The sequence below is a fragment of the Penicillium cinerascens genome, assembly GCF_028974065.1.
Source record: "Penicillium cinerascens strain IBT 15544 chromosome Unknown contig_1_segment0_segment0, whole genome shotgun sequence".
In the NCBI taxonomy this organism is placed as follows: Eukaryota; Fungi; Ascomycota; class Eurotiomycetes; order Eurotiales; family Aspergillaceae; genus Penicillium; species Penicillium cinerascens.
The window spans coordinates 3,254,151-3,270,654 of NW_026695287.1; the positions used below are offsets into that span (position 1 = coordinate 3,254,151).

At 49.3% G+C, this 16,504-nt stretch overlaps 5 protein-coding genes across 5 annotated transcripts; 3 read left to right on the forward strand and 2 right to left on the reverse strand.

Moving 5' to 3' along the window:
- Positions 1-1,811: 1,811 nt before the first annotated feature.
- N7498_002765 (uncharacterized protein) lies at positions 1,812-2,027 on the forward strand (the record flags this gene model as incomplete). The annotated part of the gene is made up of 1 exon (XM_058449827.1): positions 1,812-2,027. The coding sequence occupies one exon, from the start codon at positions 1,812-1,814 to the stop codon at positions 2,025-2,027; it is 216 nt and encodes a 71-aa protein (XP_058312171.1).
- Positions 2,028-5,305: 3,278 nt separating this feature from the next.
- On the forward strand, positions 5,306-6,968 carry N7498_002766 (pyruvate dehydrogenase (acetyl-transferring) subunit E1 alpha). The gene is made up of 4 exons (XM_058449828.1): positions 5,306-5,476; positions 5,564-5,697; positions 5,760-6,214; positions 6,288-6,968. Exons 1-4 carry the CDS (start codon positions 5,360-5,362, stop codon positions 6,791-6,793), a joined length of 1,212 nt encoding a protein of 403 aa, XP_058312172.1. The 5' UTR covers positions 5,306-5,359; the 3' UTR covers positions 6,794-6,968.
- A 380-nt stretch (positions 6,969-7,348) lies between these two features.
- N7498_002767 (cofilin) lies at positions 7,349-7,939 on the forward strand (the record flags this gene model as incomplete). The annotated part of the gene is made up of 3 exons (XM_058449829.1): positions 7,349-7,653; positions 7,721-7,851; positions 7,908-7,939. The coding sequence occupies 3 exons, from the start codon at positions 7,349-7,351 to the stop codon at positions 7,937-7,939; spliced, it is 468 nt and encodes a 155-aa protein (XP_058312173.1).
- Positions 7,940-8,308: 369 nt separating this feature from the next.
- On the reverse strand, positions 8,309-9,628 carry N7498_002768 (uncharacterized protein; the record flags this gene model as incomplete). The annotated part of the gene is made up of 1 exon (XM_058449830.1): positions 8,309-9,628. One exon carries the CDS (start codon positions 9,626-9,628, stop codon positions 8,309-8,311), a length of 1,320 nt encoding a protein of 439 aa, XP_058312174.1.
- A 2,058-nt stretch (positions 9,629-11,686) lies between these two features.
- N7498_002769 (NACHT and WD40 domain protein) lies at positions 11,687-15,305 on the reverse strand (the record flags this gene model as incomplete). Its single annotated transcript, XM_058449831.1, has 2 exons — positions 11,687-13,723; positions 13,770-15,305. Coding segments are annotated over 2 exons (3,573 nt in total), but the record flags the coding sequence as incomplete, so codon positions are not given.
- Between the last annotated feature and the right edge of the window lie 1,199 nt (positions 15,306-16,504).

A 16,504-nucleotide genomic window follows, 5' to 3' on the forward strand; every position in this document is an offset into this window, starting at 1 on the left:
CTATCGCGAAGTGGACTAGTGGTATACAGAGTACAATTGCAATGTAAAGATGTGTAAGAATGTAAGAAATCAAGGAGCGACAGGGGTTAAGGAGAGAAAGGTTTACGGGGGAAGGCAGAAAGGATTGGATGAAGAGGGGGGGAATAATTTACGCCGGCTGTATTACTAGTCCAAGTACTACTAGTCTCCAAAAGCTTCTGCGGAAAAAAAGATTAAAAAAAAAAAAAAAAAAAGGAAGATCTTGGACAGGACGTATGGAGAAAGGAAGGAACCCGATCGTAGGGATCCACACTGGTGCCGAACATGGAGCGCTAGCAAATGGGTGAGCCATGGGTGATGCTGTGTGCTATTAATTAGATTTGCGTGGGTCACGCCTCGGATAGAGGTCGAAAAAAGAGAGAATGTTCCACGAGGGAAACGTGGCGTGATGACAGACAGGTTCGCCCCCTTGCTGCAGCCGTGCAGTAGTGCATTACTAGCTATGGAGGATAGCGTGCGGACTACGGAGTACAAGGTTGTGAATGTATAGAAGCTAAGTAGTAGAGTGGACACTTCATGCCCTGGAACAGGAAAGTGTTAAACTCTGCCTTCCAACGTGGATCCTATCTGCTACGCCCGAGCTGAATGTGAGAAACATGTCCATTCCCATGAGGCTATACGGAGCAGTGTAAGCACACGCGTTTGCGCCTAGGACGTCGGCTATGGAGATGGCCCCTCTCTTGCCTGGCGACCCATCTCAGCTGGTATCCACGGTTCAGCCTTCAGCGTAACCCGGGGGCGATATCGGGAATCCTGGTCGGACATCGCGCGAGAATGCAACCCTGCGGGCTGTACACGGGTTCTCTACGGGTTATACGGACATCCGTGCACTCGGACTATCGCTATCATCGGCGCGCCATTCAAAAACCCGAATCTCTCTTGATTTTCGACGATTTTTCAAGCCTTCGCCGGCCTGCTCCAGGATAGGGAGACACAGACCTCGGTCGGTCCTGGATCTCCAATCGATCACCCGGTGTCTCCAATTCCCGCGTGCCCGACGAGCCTTTGGATTCATCATGATGGTAGCTTATCGTCAATCTTCCCACGGTCACCAAACTCCAATAGCACCGTAGACTGGTCAACCCCTACCCAAACCCCCGTTTTGCACGGAAACCCGCCACCTGCGATCTGCTGACTAAGGTCGGTTGAACGGTCCCGTGACAATCACACACGGCAATTGGCTCGCCAAGCTGCATATACTGGGCCTCTCGGCAAACCGTCGATCTTCTCCAAGCGTTTCCTGTCACCAAAACTTGGTTCATTTTCAGGGTCACCGTTTAATCTTTTGCCTCAACTCTGCGAACGTCATATCGCTCCGATTCCATGGGAGTCAGCGACCTCTGGACCACGGGAAGGCGAGACGGTACTCCTCCCGGGTCTCACGGGTCTCGCGTGTGGCGTATCTCCTCTGCGCAATGGATCACCGGAGCGTGCACCGACAAGAGGCCCAGATCGTCGTGAACCCCTTTCTACGCGTCCAGCTATTGCGTGTCTTGTTTTTCGCCGCGCTATGGCGTGTCAATCCCTTCTCCACCCTCCCCTTCGGCCTTCGGGTGCTGGCGTTGAAAATAAGAGCTGAACCACCGGCTAATTGCCATTATTAGCTCATCATCGGCTCAATTACCCGTGTCACTGAGGGAGCTACTTCCAGGTGGGCGCCAATATCGCGTGCAAGGTGATCATCCTGGGCCGGAAATTTCGGGGCACTGCGTAGATCGACAAGCCGTTGTCATATTATAGGCCTGCGAGGACTAACTTGCTTTGGAATATCAATGCGTGGTCCAGGCCTGGTTGTGGACGAGAGTCGAGTCGACCTGTCTAGCAGATCCGTCGATGACAAGTCGGAGAATAACATGGTCCTGCACGTGGACTGGTCAGAGCGTCAACTCGTGCTCCTTTTGACCGATGTGTCGAATTCAGTAAATGCCGCTGTCAACCATGTGGTCCCCGCCCCTGAGGAGCTGTCAATCTGGCCCTGTCCGAATTAAATGCGTCATCGCGGCCCCGAAAATCCCTTCGTGCCTCCATTGCTAGCTTCCCAGCCACCTCCTGAATCATGCGAGGACAAGTGCTTTCATGCGTACGTGGTAAAATAAAAAAGAGGGAATCGTGGTGATCCTTATCTCGGCGCCTGACTCCAAATTTCAGTACAACGTGCAGCATGATCACCGCCGTTGAAAGCTTGCAGAGCGGAGACAGTTGCACATCCTCTTGAAACTCCACCATTGTATCCGTTAGTATTTGTGAGTGTCATACGAGTATTCCTGTACGTCTATGCGTAAGTTAACCAGTGCTGTGGGTAAAATTTTTCCTCCATCCGTGCTCAGGGGTGATCGTAGCGGGCCAGTGTTTCAGTCTATTGATCGGCCGGTCCCCTCGCACCCGGGCTGTGCTTGCCAGAACCTCATGAAGGTACGTAGTATTTCTTCATAGTATGTAGAAAGTCAAGAGGCATTTGTCTGCTAGATTAAGGTTCGGAAATGAAACGCCCTGCGCGTGCAGGATGCGGGTCTTCATTGGACGGATCCAGGACCCAGGTGCAGGTCCACATTGACATGCTTTTTGCTGGGCAATGCTGCGTCTGCACCTGCATGACTGGGGGTTATACTTTAGGCTGGCAGGTACGCCGGGCCCGCTCCTGTTGTCCCGGTACCTGTGAAGATGTAAATACGCCAGACATGCGTTTCAGCACGCGATGACAACGTCAGAGTCCAGCAGGATCATGCTGGACTCTGAGATCCTTGCGAGGGCCAGTGTCGCATCGCGATTTCACTTCAAAGCGACCGAGAATGGTGAAACGGCTGGATCGGTGTTGAAACTTGCACAAACCGGCGATCGTCGTGTCACACTATCGCAGGGAATTTCCGTACGGAGAAGGTGTGGAAAGACATCAGATCCGGTGCTTTGGAAAAGCCCAGACCAGTCCGGCTCAGTTCAACTCGTGCAGAGACGTTACCGGTGGATCCGTATGACACTGGTCATCGTTGGTATTTTCCGTAGGTCTGAAGCGGTCGGGCTTTGGGTGTTTCCAGCTTGGCTATCGTACGAACTCGAGTCAATGCACGCCCGGCTGAATCCGTACAAGACTTTCTAAAAATGGTCGCTAGGACTGGTGTTGTTTGTCTTGGCTGTCTGTTTGCTGACTGGGGTCTTCAGTACACGATAGACACTTGACGTTGTCAAGGAAATGATCTGTCGATTCAAGGCGGGGTCACTGGATCCATCGCATGTGATGGTAAGCCGAAATGTAAGCCGTTAGATTGGAACATGCAAACAGACTCCGGGAATCCGACGGGTCACTTTTTGGGATGTGATGCGACGCATTGTAAATTCTACCTTGGGCGATGAGTTAGCTGGAATCTCAATGTTCTTAACACTGACTCGACATGTCGTCGTACTTTTGATATGATATGGGGCCCCGCTCCGGTGTCATCGAATAAGGCCCAGGGAATTGGCGCCACTCCACTGATGCCTGGGTGAGGCGTTGGCCCGATGCCTGGGTAAGATCCGACTGGTTCTGGGAGATCCGAGATACAAATATTTGGATCTTTGTCAGTTTAAACCAGCAGCTCCGCCTTTGAAAGCGACATGACAACCTTGTTATTACGGAAAATTAATGGCTCCAAGGTGGCCTGGGGACAATAACTGGCTACCATTCGTGTTTTCTGTTTCATTCCAATTTAAACCGGACTAAGGTGTTTTCATATCCTTGGAAGGCTTTCGATGAGAAACCTCTCGAGCCCTGCATGCTCAGGTGGAGTTCAGTGATGTGCTCGCCAACCGTGTGACCGTTGTTGGTGGAAAGGGCCATATAATTTACTGCAGGTGGGACTATTATACGTAGCACTTGAACCGTTCTTGGTTTCGACGACTAAGGCAATCAATAGAAAAGGCCCTGCAAGCTTCATACCATAATTCCTAGGAGATGGGACCAAGCTTGGGAGACCTCAACTAGACATTGTGACCGCGTAGCATATTGACCTCCACCAAAATATGTTGTCTTCACACTCAAAATATTTGTGTAGGTAAAGCGTTGGGTTAAAGAGAACATCAAACATAAATGGAATAAAATGGATTCTGCGTTGTGTATGAACATCATTCACCGGAATTCTCCTAGTTTCGAAGTAAATATTTGATCAGCTCTTCAGGAATTGCACCTTTCCCCGCTGGCCTCAGAACCACCAATCCTGCCAGGTCCAAGTCAAAGGTCTGCGGGCTAGTGCTGTGCTCGAGATAAAGATGAATCAAGAAAACCAATCAAGTTTTGCAGGAGGGTGTCACCATTGATCCTCTTCGCTCCAGGTTAGATTTATATATAATCGCTGATACGTTGAATCAAGGGCTTCATGAGGTCAGAAGGAGCTTTCTAAGGCGAATCACTAGTAATGTTTTCTAATTAAAGGACCTAGCATTCTCATCCATTCCCTCGCGTTATCGACGTTATCCTGCACGATATAATCTATATCTCGGCCCGGTGGTACCCATCGTTGGATGCAGCGGGTATCCCCTCCAAGGTCCTGATGTATGCATATGGTCTCCAATAGTAGGGACACTTCTAGTCGACTCCTCAGTTCGGATACTCGTCGACCTTTGAGTACATCATGTTGATGACCCTGTCAAAATTCGGATCACAGAAGCACTAGCAGGAAATGAGAAAGTTATCCTGGGAGCTCCTGGGCTATGCTCGAGACTGCTTCGAGCTCTGGAAGTTCGATAATTGGAAGTAGATCTTCGAACGAAACATTGAAGGATCTTAGGTTCTTCACCTGAGCCTTATTAATTTCTAGATCCATCGTCCCAGTGAATTCCATAATGTCGTTTAATGATTTTAGTACCCCGGGGGAATTAATAACCTTGATAAGAACATTATCTTATTTCAAGTGAGTAGCAGTCCGACCTAACGGCATATTGAGGAACTATTGCGGGGTCAATGAAGTAAAATCTTGCCCTCGAGGCCTGCATAGTCAATATTGATGAAATGTTGGGATGGTCAGCTAAATACCGTTGGGTCACCATGGCGACATTCCCAATCCGTGGCCCCTAACCGTGATGGCCAAGATCACCTCACCGTGCTTTCCGGGTTCAAGAAAGCACAGTTGTCCCTCAGCACTCAATTACTAGTTTTGCTATCGCTCAGCTATTAATGAATGGGCTAGGCAAGCTCCGAGTTTTGCTCTGTTTGCAGCGGACACACCGGCGGCCCCCGAACGGGAAGCGCTTAGGTAATCGGGAAAGTTTGCGTTCCCAACATCTGACGGAAAAGTATCGCTATCTCCCTCTCATCCCTCTCCCATCTTCAATTGGGCTCATTTGCTGCACAATGCTCTTCCGTACTGCGGCCCGCCAGGCTGCGCCTCTTCGGCGTCAGTTCGCTCCTCTTGCCCGTCGTTCCGTCACCACCGACGCCGCCTCTGCGCACGCCGAGAACATCCCGCAGGTTTGTTAAGACCCATCCGGAAAACTGGAAAAGTCGCCGGAGTACCCAGGAACCCTCAATGCTGATTCTGGCGATCGCTGTGTATAGGAAGATGACAAGCCCTTCACCGTGAAGCTCTCCGACGAGAGCTTCGAGACCTACGAGCTCGACCCTCCTCCGTACACTCTGGAGACCACCAAGAAGGAGTTGAAGCAGATGTACTACGACATGGTCTCCATCCGGTATGCGCCAGCTTCACTCTCGATGCTTTGAGCTTTTTCTAACCGCTGTATTACTATTCCAGTCGCATGGAGATGGCCGCCGACCGCCTGTACAAGGAGAAGAAGATCCGTGGTTTCTGCCATCTGTCGACCGGCCAGGAAGCCGTCGCTGTCGGTATCGAGCACGCTATCAACCGCATGGACAAGATCATTACCGCTTACCGTTGCCACGGTTTCGCCCTGATGCGCGGTGGTACCGTCAAGTCGATCATCGGTGAGCTGCTCGGCCGCCGCGAGGGTATCGCTTACGGCAAGGGTGGCTCCATGCACATGTTTGCCGAGAACTTCTACGGTGGTAACGGTATCGTCGGTGCCCAGGTTCCCGTCGGTGCCGGTCTGGCTTTTGCCCAGCAGTACAACGAGCAGCCCAACACCTCCATCATCCTGTACGGTGACGGTGCTTCCAACCAGGGTCAGGTCTTCGAGGCTTTCAACATGGCCAAGCTGTGGAATCTCCCCGCTCTGTTCGGCTGTGAGAGTACGTATTTCATTCTCCGGGTCTTCTCCGAAGTTTCCCGGCGCGCAGTTGAAACTCTACTAACATCTTCTAGACAACAAGTACGGTATGGGTACCTCCGCCGCCCGCTCCTCCGCCCTCACCGAGTACTACAAGCGCGGCCAGTACATCCCCGGTCTCAAGGTCAATGGCATGGACGTCCTGGCCACCAAGGCCGCTGTCCAGTACAGTAAGGAGTACACCGTTTCCGGCAAGGGCCCTCTGGTCTTGGAGTACGTCACCTACCGCTACGGTGGTCACTCCATGTCCGACCCTGGCACCACCTACCGCTCTCGTGAGGAGATCCAGCGCATGCGTTCCACCAACGACCCTATCGCCGGCCTCAAGCAGAAGATGATCGAGTGGGGCGTTACCTCCGAGGAGGAGCTGAAGAGTATCGACAAGACTGCCCGTAGCGCCGTCGACGCCGAGGTCGCCGAGGCTGAGCAGATGGCTGCCCCCGACAACACCTCCCGCATCCTCTTCGAGGACATCTACGTCCGTGGATCCGAGCCCCGCTGGATGCGTGGCCGTACCGTCGATGAGACCTTCTACTACTAGATTGCGTCACGGTACGGGCTGAACTCCGGCTTCTTTTCCTTAAAAGACATGTTTGTTTGAGTGGGCTCGAGGCCTTTGAGAGACTCGAGCAGTGCATCCTTTGTTCCTATCTACCATTATCTGTAATTTAGCCGATGACTACCTAAGGTACTCTTTCTTATGTTTTGTTTCTATTTTAGAATAGAGAAATTGTCATCTCAGATTGTTTTTCTAAGGATTGTCGGTACTCCGTAGTCGTGTCTCGCTGGAAGCTTTCGGCATTTAAACTTTATATCTGGCCCACTGATCGTCATGCTTTTCTATCTCTTCAACAGCCTCAAATCTCATTCCAAAGTTCACCTCCTTGGCCGATGCACTGTCAAAGAAAATAATGCTTTCCAATTGACCTAGGGACAAATAATAGTGGCAACCATGGAACTCCGGGTCCAGCCAAATATGACGACTGCCCTGGTAATCACACACCCCATAACCCACAATCCCACAACATAATCTTCCATCCCCTACATTCATTCTTAAGACCTCCAATCCAAACCATCCATTATCCCCGGGACATCCATGGACATTGGTAGTCCAACAATGGCAATCCAAGGCCCTATAACAAACGACCCAGTCTCCGCATACAACGCCGTCCGCGACGGCTCCCTCAAATACGCAATGTACCACTACTGCCCGGAATCCGACAAAATCGCCGTAAAAGAAACAGGCCTCCCCAACCCCGACGCAGGCGAGGAACGCGCGTGGGAGACGTTCCTTGACCGGCTGAAGAGTGATGAGTGTCGGTATATCGTATATGATTTTGTTTATCAGGGGATTCAGGAAGGGAAGGAGGTTGTCAAAAGGAAGTTGCTGTTTATTCTTTGGTTGGTTTTTCCTGAGCTTGGAAGTGTTTGGAGTTGGCTTGTGGTGATTGTCGCTCATACTTGATAGGGCCCCGGATGGTGCGCACGTTAGGGAGAAGATGAATCTTTCTAGTCATGGGAAGAGGTTTCGAGAGACGTTGGGACATTTTGACGATGAGTTGCATACCACTGAAAAGGAAAGGATCAGATATCCGGAAGGTGTGTATAATCTTGTAAGATTCGTTTGGATGAATGGTGATGCTGATTTTGCTTAGTTGTGAAGAGGTTGGAGCGAGAGGTGAAGTGACCTCGTAAGGTTTCCTTTGCCGGGAATAGAGTTAAGAGAGGACATAAAATACAATCTATTTGGCGTTTCTTTCAACCTTTGCGAGCAGGAGCCCTGCCGAGTACCCCCAGAACGATATACTTTCGTAGAATTACGACTTGACATCCGCCGGAATATGTCCATGAAAAGGTACGATAGATATCACGCATATACGTATGTCAGAAATTAATACAGAATTACCCAGTGCAAATCTCATCTGAACGCCTTGCGTGGACTGGGTATCATTTAAATCATACAGAATTAGGGAAATAGATGGCCACCGCAACCCGTGTGCAGCAGTGCCACAATGGAACACAAATAAGCAGAGACATCATCATCTCACAAACAGCCTCACGTAGATCTCTGCCTCAACATCTCAAGAATCATCTCCTGCGTTCTCTGCACAGAATCCAGCCTCTCTTCCAAGGCAGCACGCTCTTGACGGATCTCGATTCGCATTTCCTGGCGGAGTTCTTTTTTCAGTCGATCATATTCTGTTGTTTGTGAGCTGTTCTGAGCTGATTCGGATGCAGCGTGAACCAATGCTGAAATCACGGGAGAAGAACTCGCGTCAGTACTTCCATCTCTTGAGGCCTCATCGAGATGCTTATTTAGTTTACCGAGGGTATTAATCACAGCGCTGACCGTACGATTGCTCGGTTGATCAGAGCCTGTTAATGGTGATGTGGGGACGGGTGCAGGCGGGGTCGGTGTATGTATGGCGGGCGGAGTGTTGGAGAACATGTTCTCGAACCCTGGTGGCAACTTGACAGATGCAGAGATGGAGTTTGAAGGGAGCTCGAATAGACGTGCGGCTAGATTTGGCGCAGGTGTTGGAGTATGGTTTGTAAGTGGGATAGCAGCGCCAGGAGAGGTCGTGCCGTCATCGTGGAATGAATGACTTCCATCCTCTCCGAGCTCGAGCTGAGGCTTGCTATGCGAGCGCCTCCGGATCACCTCATCGCGTTTTGAGATACGCTGGGCCTCGGCCTCTTCCCAGCGCTGCCACGTGGGGATCCAGGAATCAAGAGCCGCGCACCACTGCGGGTTCATCAGGTCTTGAACCTGATTGGAGCCGGAAAAGTCCCGCTGTCGCTGCCGCTGGTCTTCGAGAAATTTGATGCGCTGCTTCGTGCCGAGTTCCACTTTGCGCCGCACTGAATGCCACGAGTACGGGCGCCCATGGACCTTCGTGAATTCCGTGGCAATAGTTTTCCACCAGTTGCAGATGTCGCTGCGCTTGCCGAACGTGTCCGCATGTTGATTGCAAAGCTCGAAGAGCGATACTTCTTCTTTGGTCGTAAGCCTCTTGCCGTGTTTCCGCGGTATATCCCCGTCGTTCTCGGCATCTTCACGGCCCCGTTTAGTACCTTGCGCATTCGTGGGCGTGAACATGCCCAGCCCGTTCCCCTCCCGAATAGCTCCCACAGTAATCGGCGCGTAATAAAGATTCTTTTCAGCGAGCACGCCACCAGTAGTGCCTTGTCTCCCGTACTCGATCGATGCCTCGCTCCTTTCCGAAACGGTATTATTTTCCGGATTCCGTACCACAACCGAAACAGACGGCGTGTCTGGGCTTAACCCTTGACGCAGACCTGTCGAAAGCCTGGTCTGATCAGACAGAGGAGACTGATATGGTGAGTGCGAATACTCTTGCTGAGCGTGTACCATTGGGTACGGTATTCAGTCTGAGTGGGACTGGTTCATACGGCGGAGGTGCCGCAACCTGCGCGAGCGCAAACGGGAAACTGGCTGATTGCGAAGACAGGATGGAACTGATAACGAGGAGCTCGCTAGCGAAATGGGATGGACAATACGTCGTACAATGTCACGAGCGCCCTGATATTGTTGATCGCGGGGAGGGGAGAAGTGCAAATCCGGGTTCGGGTTTGCAATTTTTAGCGGGCGGTAATTTTCACGCGCGGAGCGGGCCTTGTATACCTATGCCTTGACATCTCATTTCTCGATTACTTTTGACATTCACTGCCTTTCTGCTATATAAACTTGTCGCATGAGAATTGATTTACATATTACCAAATAAATAGATTGGACTATGTATTTCTCCGAATTACCACTTCTCTCGCGCCATTTAATGGCTGTAAATGTTAAGGTCAAAGCTACAGTAAAGGCTCCAAGTCTAAAATACCAGGGGTCGCAATGCCAAGGCCGATCGCTGGCACAGGCTGACAAAACGTGATAAGATCACCGGCCATTACCAGACTTCAGTCTATAGATCAATGACGCTGTATGGTACCATGATCAGTTTTCCTTCTTCTCAATCGAGATTTTTGGTTCCGTTACCGGGCTGACATCCATGACCTCCATTTAATAAGGTAAATTTATGCTGTAAACCTTCTAATCAACATGATGTCTTCCCAGACCGCACAAAAATAAAAAGACAAAGCAAAAACATATAGCAGCAGGGATTCGCTAGTGGTCACCCACCCAACTACTAACCTGCCGGCGTGGCACCGCTTTAGCGTCGCGCGACTTAGACGAGAAAGGTGAGTGCGCAATAGACGAGGTGAGCAGCCTTGGGTCACCCCGCTAGCGGCTTTGACCCTCCTTGTTGGTTTCTTATGGAAAACTATCAAGTCGCCTTGATCCACTTGAAACGCTTGATCCCTTGGCATCTGCACATAGCCATCCGGAGGTTCGGAAGAACCAGAAAGAGCATCCTTTGGATCCTTCTTGGTAATCAACCATTGCCGTGTAATTGTGGGGCCGATTTCGAGGCTGCGCTGGGGAGTTCTCGTTGATAGACGTGTGTGTGTGATATGAGGCGCTTTGACCAGTCTGCCTTCGAGCACCTATCCACTTTGGAGGAAAATTGAAGCGAGTTGAAACAGCTTAGAACCTGGTGATTTTCTAGTGGTTCCTATAATACGGAGAAGTGTACAGCTATATGTAGGAATAATAAGGAAGTGTACGAACCAGAGACTATCTTCAGTAGCCTTTTGAAACGAGTTGGTGGGGTAAAAGCCGTAAAAACATTTCCTGAAGGATTTTCCGCTCGAGAATTGACAATCTTCATCTAAATAACGTTTGACCGTGTACTTTGGGACGTACGTGAAGCATGTGTAGGTGTGTGTATTGGAGAAGCTAGCTGAGGGAGCGAGACTATGTATAGGCCAATCGGCAGGTGCTACAGCACCTGCATCCACCAGCACCCACGCCTACCAACTAACAGACTGTATTAAAGAGGCAATGAACATCATATATTCAAAGAAGCCCAGTCACTTCAGGAAGATTGTTAATGTAGGCCGGCCGCCAATAGCCCACAAGGAAGGTATAACCGCCAGCATGATTGGTCCTGGCAAGTGTACCGCCGCCTGGTATAGCAGTATCATATTGAACAAGCTAGGTTAGTACTGAAGAGGGATAGGCGCGATAGCAGTCTGGCAACGCAGACGGGTCGACCGCTACAAACAACACCGCCAGACCTACACTATAGGGGCGAGCGAGGTGTAAGAGACGATACGATCACAGTAGCACTATAGAGCCTATAGGAAGGGTCTGTTTTTATAATCGAGAACTTGACGGAAGAGGTATGTATCCTTTTTTCTTCTTTCTAAACGTCTCCGCTGTAGTTATAACTAGCTGGAAAACCGCAAAAACTATTCTCTGATTTGTCACGCATCCTCTACATGATGTCACATTATATGCCCGGCTCCCCTACTCCAGTACATTGTTATTTAATTATTTATCTTTTGATTTGAATATTCCAATCTATATACAAAACTGGAGAAAAGATACCTTCCCCGATGCATGTCCCAGAGCAAGTCTGTCGCCATTGATTTTGAAGCGGTTAGGCCGAAACTCGACGGGTAGCCAGAGAATCCTTTCGCCGTCTAATATTATCCATTGCTCGTCCTCAATAGAGATGTCTCGATTCACAGAAGTTGTAAATGACATTTCAACATCAAGGGAGCTTAAACCGGCGTGGAGATATAAACCGTCCTGGGAAAATTCGGAAGTGTCGTCTGTTATTTCGAAAGTCCAAATTTCCGAGAGCCCGCCCGCGTCTAAGGCCCAGAGACACACCGTTTCATCCATAGACCAGGACGCTAGTAGTCGGCTATCAGGTGAGAATGCCAAGGAATTAACCCAATCTGAGTGACCATCAACTGTCTGATACAATGTAGCTGTCGCAAGGTCGCAGATACACACTCTTCCATCATCTGTGCCGACCGCTAGTAGTCTGCCGTCAGATGAGAAGGCCGCCGAGTGAACCGAGTCTGAATGACAATTAAAGGTCTGGTATAGTGTGCTTCTCGCGAGGTCCCAGACGCAAGCTCTTCCATTATCTGTGCAAGACGCTAGTAGCCTGCCATCAGGCGAGAAGGCCGCCGAGTGAACCGAACCGTATCGAGAATTCAGAGTCTGCTGTACAGTGCCTATCGGTAAGCCCCAGAGGCGCACCGTCCCATCAGCAGAGCAGGATGCCAGTAGTCGACTATCGGGCGAGAAGATCACCGAATTTACAGAACGGGAATGCCCATCAAGAGTATGGGTAAGGGCACCTGTGGCTGTGTTCCAAAGGCACACTGCTGAACTTTCGAAAGACCCGGATGCCAGGGAAAGGCCATCAGGCGAGAACTTCATGAATTGCACCGGAGGCTGAGGGTCATCTCCACTAAGAATTTCAGTACTTTCGCCCGCCATCGGGTCCCAAAGACGTATTGTTTCATTTGCAGAGCAAGATGCCAGAAGCTGACCGTCAGGTGAGAAGGCTACAGATTCAGAGGCTGCCGACAGAACGAAGCCCATGGTCATATGGCCATCAATAGTCTTCTGTAGGGTGCCTGTCACCAAGTCCCAGAGACGCACAACCCAATCGACAGAACCAGTAGCTATCACCCGGCCATCAGGCGAGAAGACAATCGTGTTAAACGAGCTCGAATAGCTATCAAGAATCTGCTTTAAGACACCGGTAGTTGTATCCCAGAGGCGTACTGTCCGATCTTCAGACCCAGATGCTAGAAGGTGGCAATCCGGTGAGAAAGTGACCGATGAAACCGAATCCGAATGGCCCTCGAGAATATGCAATTCTTCACCCGTCGCTAGGTTCCAGATCCGCAATGTCTTATCATTAGATCCAGACGCTAGTAGGTGACCATCAGGCGAGAAGGATAATGAGTTAACTGAGTCGGAATGGCCTTCGAGGGTTTGTATAATCGAACCCGTTGCTGGATCCCAGAGATTTATTGTCCGATCTCTAGACCCGGATGCCAAAAGGTGGCCATCCAGTGAGAAAGTGACCGATAAGACCGAATCCGAATGGCCCTCGAGAACATGCAATTCTTGACCCGTCGCTGGGTTCCAGATCCGCAATGTCTTATCATTAGATCCAGACGCTAGTAGGTGACCATCAGGCGAGAAGGATAATGAGTTAACTGAGTCGGAATGGCCTTCGAGGGTTTGTATAATCGAACCCGTTGGCGGGTCCCAGAGATGTATTGTCCGATCTTCAGACCCAGATGCTAGAAGGTGGCCATCCGGTGAGAAAGTGACCGACAAAACCGAATCCGAATGGCCTTCGAGAGCCTGTAGTTCTGCACCCCATATTTTATTAACTATTGGTGACTGGCTTATCCAATGAAAATGCTCGTCCGCGAAAACTGTACGAATTATTGCCGTCTGGGGTGAAAATAGAAGTCCCGCACGATAGACCTGAAGTGGAGCTTGATCAACGATATGTTGATTTTTTAGAATAAAGCGCTTAGCATCGTGGAAAAACTGTGAAATCGGAGAAGAGCCGTTTCCCTAAACCTATTAGTACAAATCATAAGTAGCGTCTTTGAAAACTTACCCCTATAGCTGTTCGGATGAGATCAAGAATACCCGGTATTTCTAACGCATAGCCCAATAGACTCATTGCCTCTACCCAGTGCAAAAAATGCGCTTGGAAAAATAAATGAGCTTCATGGGCTATGCTCGTCAACCCCGCGCATTGCACTAAGTGATGTGCCCAGTACCGACAAGCATACTGTAACTCTGGAGGAAGATGATCATTGATAGTTTGGCAATCAACTTCCACACGTTGGTTCCCATAACTCGGCAGTTGACAGATATTCTCCTTTAGTTTTCGACACACAAGGAGGCATTTTCTGGCCAGCATATTGTGCATTTCTGTCTCGCTTATACCGAGTGGGGTCTTTGTCCTAGTGTCTGGATCAAGAAGAAATTCCCTGAAAGATAGATGAAAAAGCCGTATAGGTGTTATGTCATTGTCTGGCACTCTTAGTACTGACTGAAGCGGGCTTAGTCGAAGATATATAAGCCGCCGAGAGATGCCTAGAAGCTTCGATAGTGCGTCTGTAGAGAGTGGACTCTCTAGCATCACTATAGCACCGACCACCTGATGGAACTGCGAGACCAGCTGTTCTTTTCGGCTCTTATTTTGTCTATTAAGAAGACGATCAAGAACCGGAAGGTATGTCCCAGCTAGCCTTGTTCGATCATCTTGATGCGTCAAGACTTCAGAAAGGCTATCGATAGGGTCCCAATCACGCTCTTTAAATATACGACAGATAGTGGCAGCGAAGATGAATAATGGAACGGATAAGGCGACCAGCCTTTGGAGATCTCTCTCGCCTGGCCATTCTGTGGATAGGCCATGTATTATCCTAATTTCTGCAAGTTGATGAGCAAAGAATAAGGATATATCGTGCTCGATCACTTCTAAAGGAATATCATGGAGAATAAAGTCCTTATAATGATCGTTTTTCATCCTTGAAAATTCGAGACGGGGTAAATCAGGCCTACTTGTTAAAATCACTTGTAGACGTATTGTAGCTGCCTGTTGAATTTGCGGGAGGAGTTGGAGTATAAGCTGTATATCACCATCTCCCTCGCATTCGTCTAATGCGTCAATAACTATCACCACAGTCTGGAGTGAGATATTAGATCGGTTAAGTCTTTGGAGTGGTTGAAGAAGGAGTTTGTCGAATTGCTCCCGCAGTCCCTTTGTTGCAATATCTGGATTTTCATAAACTGCTTGGTGCAAGATTGGCATTAGCGAAGGAATAGTAATTGCTAGTTGCCTTGCAATTGTTGGGAAAAGCTTCCTTGCATTCCCTCTGTCTCCTTCGCCTCTCTCAAAGAAAAAGCTTGCTCCAAGTGAACGCCTTTCGCTGAACGATTTCGCTATCGTTCGAGAGATAGTCGACTTTCCTGTTCCAGCTATTCCATATAACCAGAATATGCCTTCCCTATATGGGGACGTAGCCCATTCTTTGATTTGATTGAGGATATCGGTCCGTGTGCCCGGAAGACATTCATCCTTATGCTGATTCTCATAGGAGTCAAACGCAGCCCCAGACACGATTGCTAGTTTATTGTCAAGATCTGCATAGAAGTTAGCAATGCCGACACTGAGCAACTACGCTCATCAGATACCTAGAGAAATATAAAACTCATTCGTCACCGAGCCATGGTTGATCCCTATCTGTGATCCGTGATTGAAGCCAGGAAATGATATGGCAGGATCCATGATGCTGCCTGTAGCATTTTAGAGAAATTGCGGGGTTCCTCGCCCTTGGGGTCCCCCCCCAAAGTAACATGACCTCCCGGCTCGAATAATCTATTTTCCAGATTTCGGGCCACCCTCGGCGTGGCCCAATAATTGTTGAGCTACGATCCCCACCCTCCCACAATCTAATTGGTTGGCATTTATGCATTATGTTCACATAATCCATAACTAGCTTATGAGATCACGGCCACGGCCACCTAGCTAGCCTCTCTTCTCTAGCTTCACTACCTTTATACAATACACGCTGTCCTATGAATTTGATTTCTCGCATTGGTTTATTATAATTAGTCAGAAATCAACGGAAGGATCACGTTACTTCATCAGCCACGCTCAGCAAGAAATCCTAATCACGTGACATGGCCCTATGCCTGTTTGGATCATCGGCGAGTAGTCTTACCCAGTTCACCAATAGAATCACTACAAGTCTAAGCTTTTCCTGTATCCCTTCCATATTATCCAAAGAGCCTATCTAATGACCAGCATATCTTGCTGTAGAAACTTGGCAATTCCCAGTGCTGTGGATCATTCGTTCCGATCTCTACAGGCCTGTATTCATACCGATATTCTCTTTGGATATTCCCTGGAAGCATCTTGGTTCAAATGATTAGAGAGACAATATCGCGAAAGTAGCAGACAGGAGGTGCACCCTGTAGTTAAGATTTATCACAACAAACTGGTACAGTGAAAGTGGATAATGTTGTCACCCTATTATCACTCCTTCTCACCCTGTTCTCACCTCTGAGATCCCGGACCCCAGAATTCTCACTCTAACGCAAAAAATAGCGCTATTTAAGTATCAGGTATTTTTCAGGATTGATTGCTTTTAGTATGTGGCTTAAGTACGGCTGAGCGGACGGGAAGCTCTGTTCTCCACACCCTATGTGCTTCACTTTCAATGGAAACAACTTATAACAAGAAATGGGCAACAATCACATTGAGGAACCGGGTGAGAATCACACTCCATCGCGCGACTGCCGCACTGAGTCTCATATGAGAGTTAATGGGCAGTCATT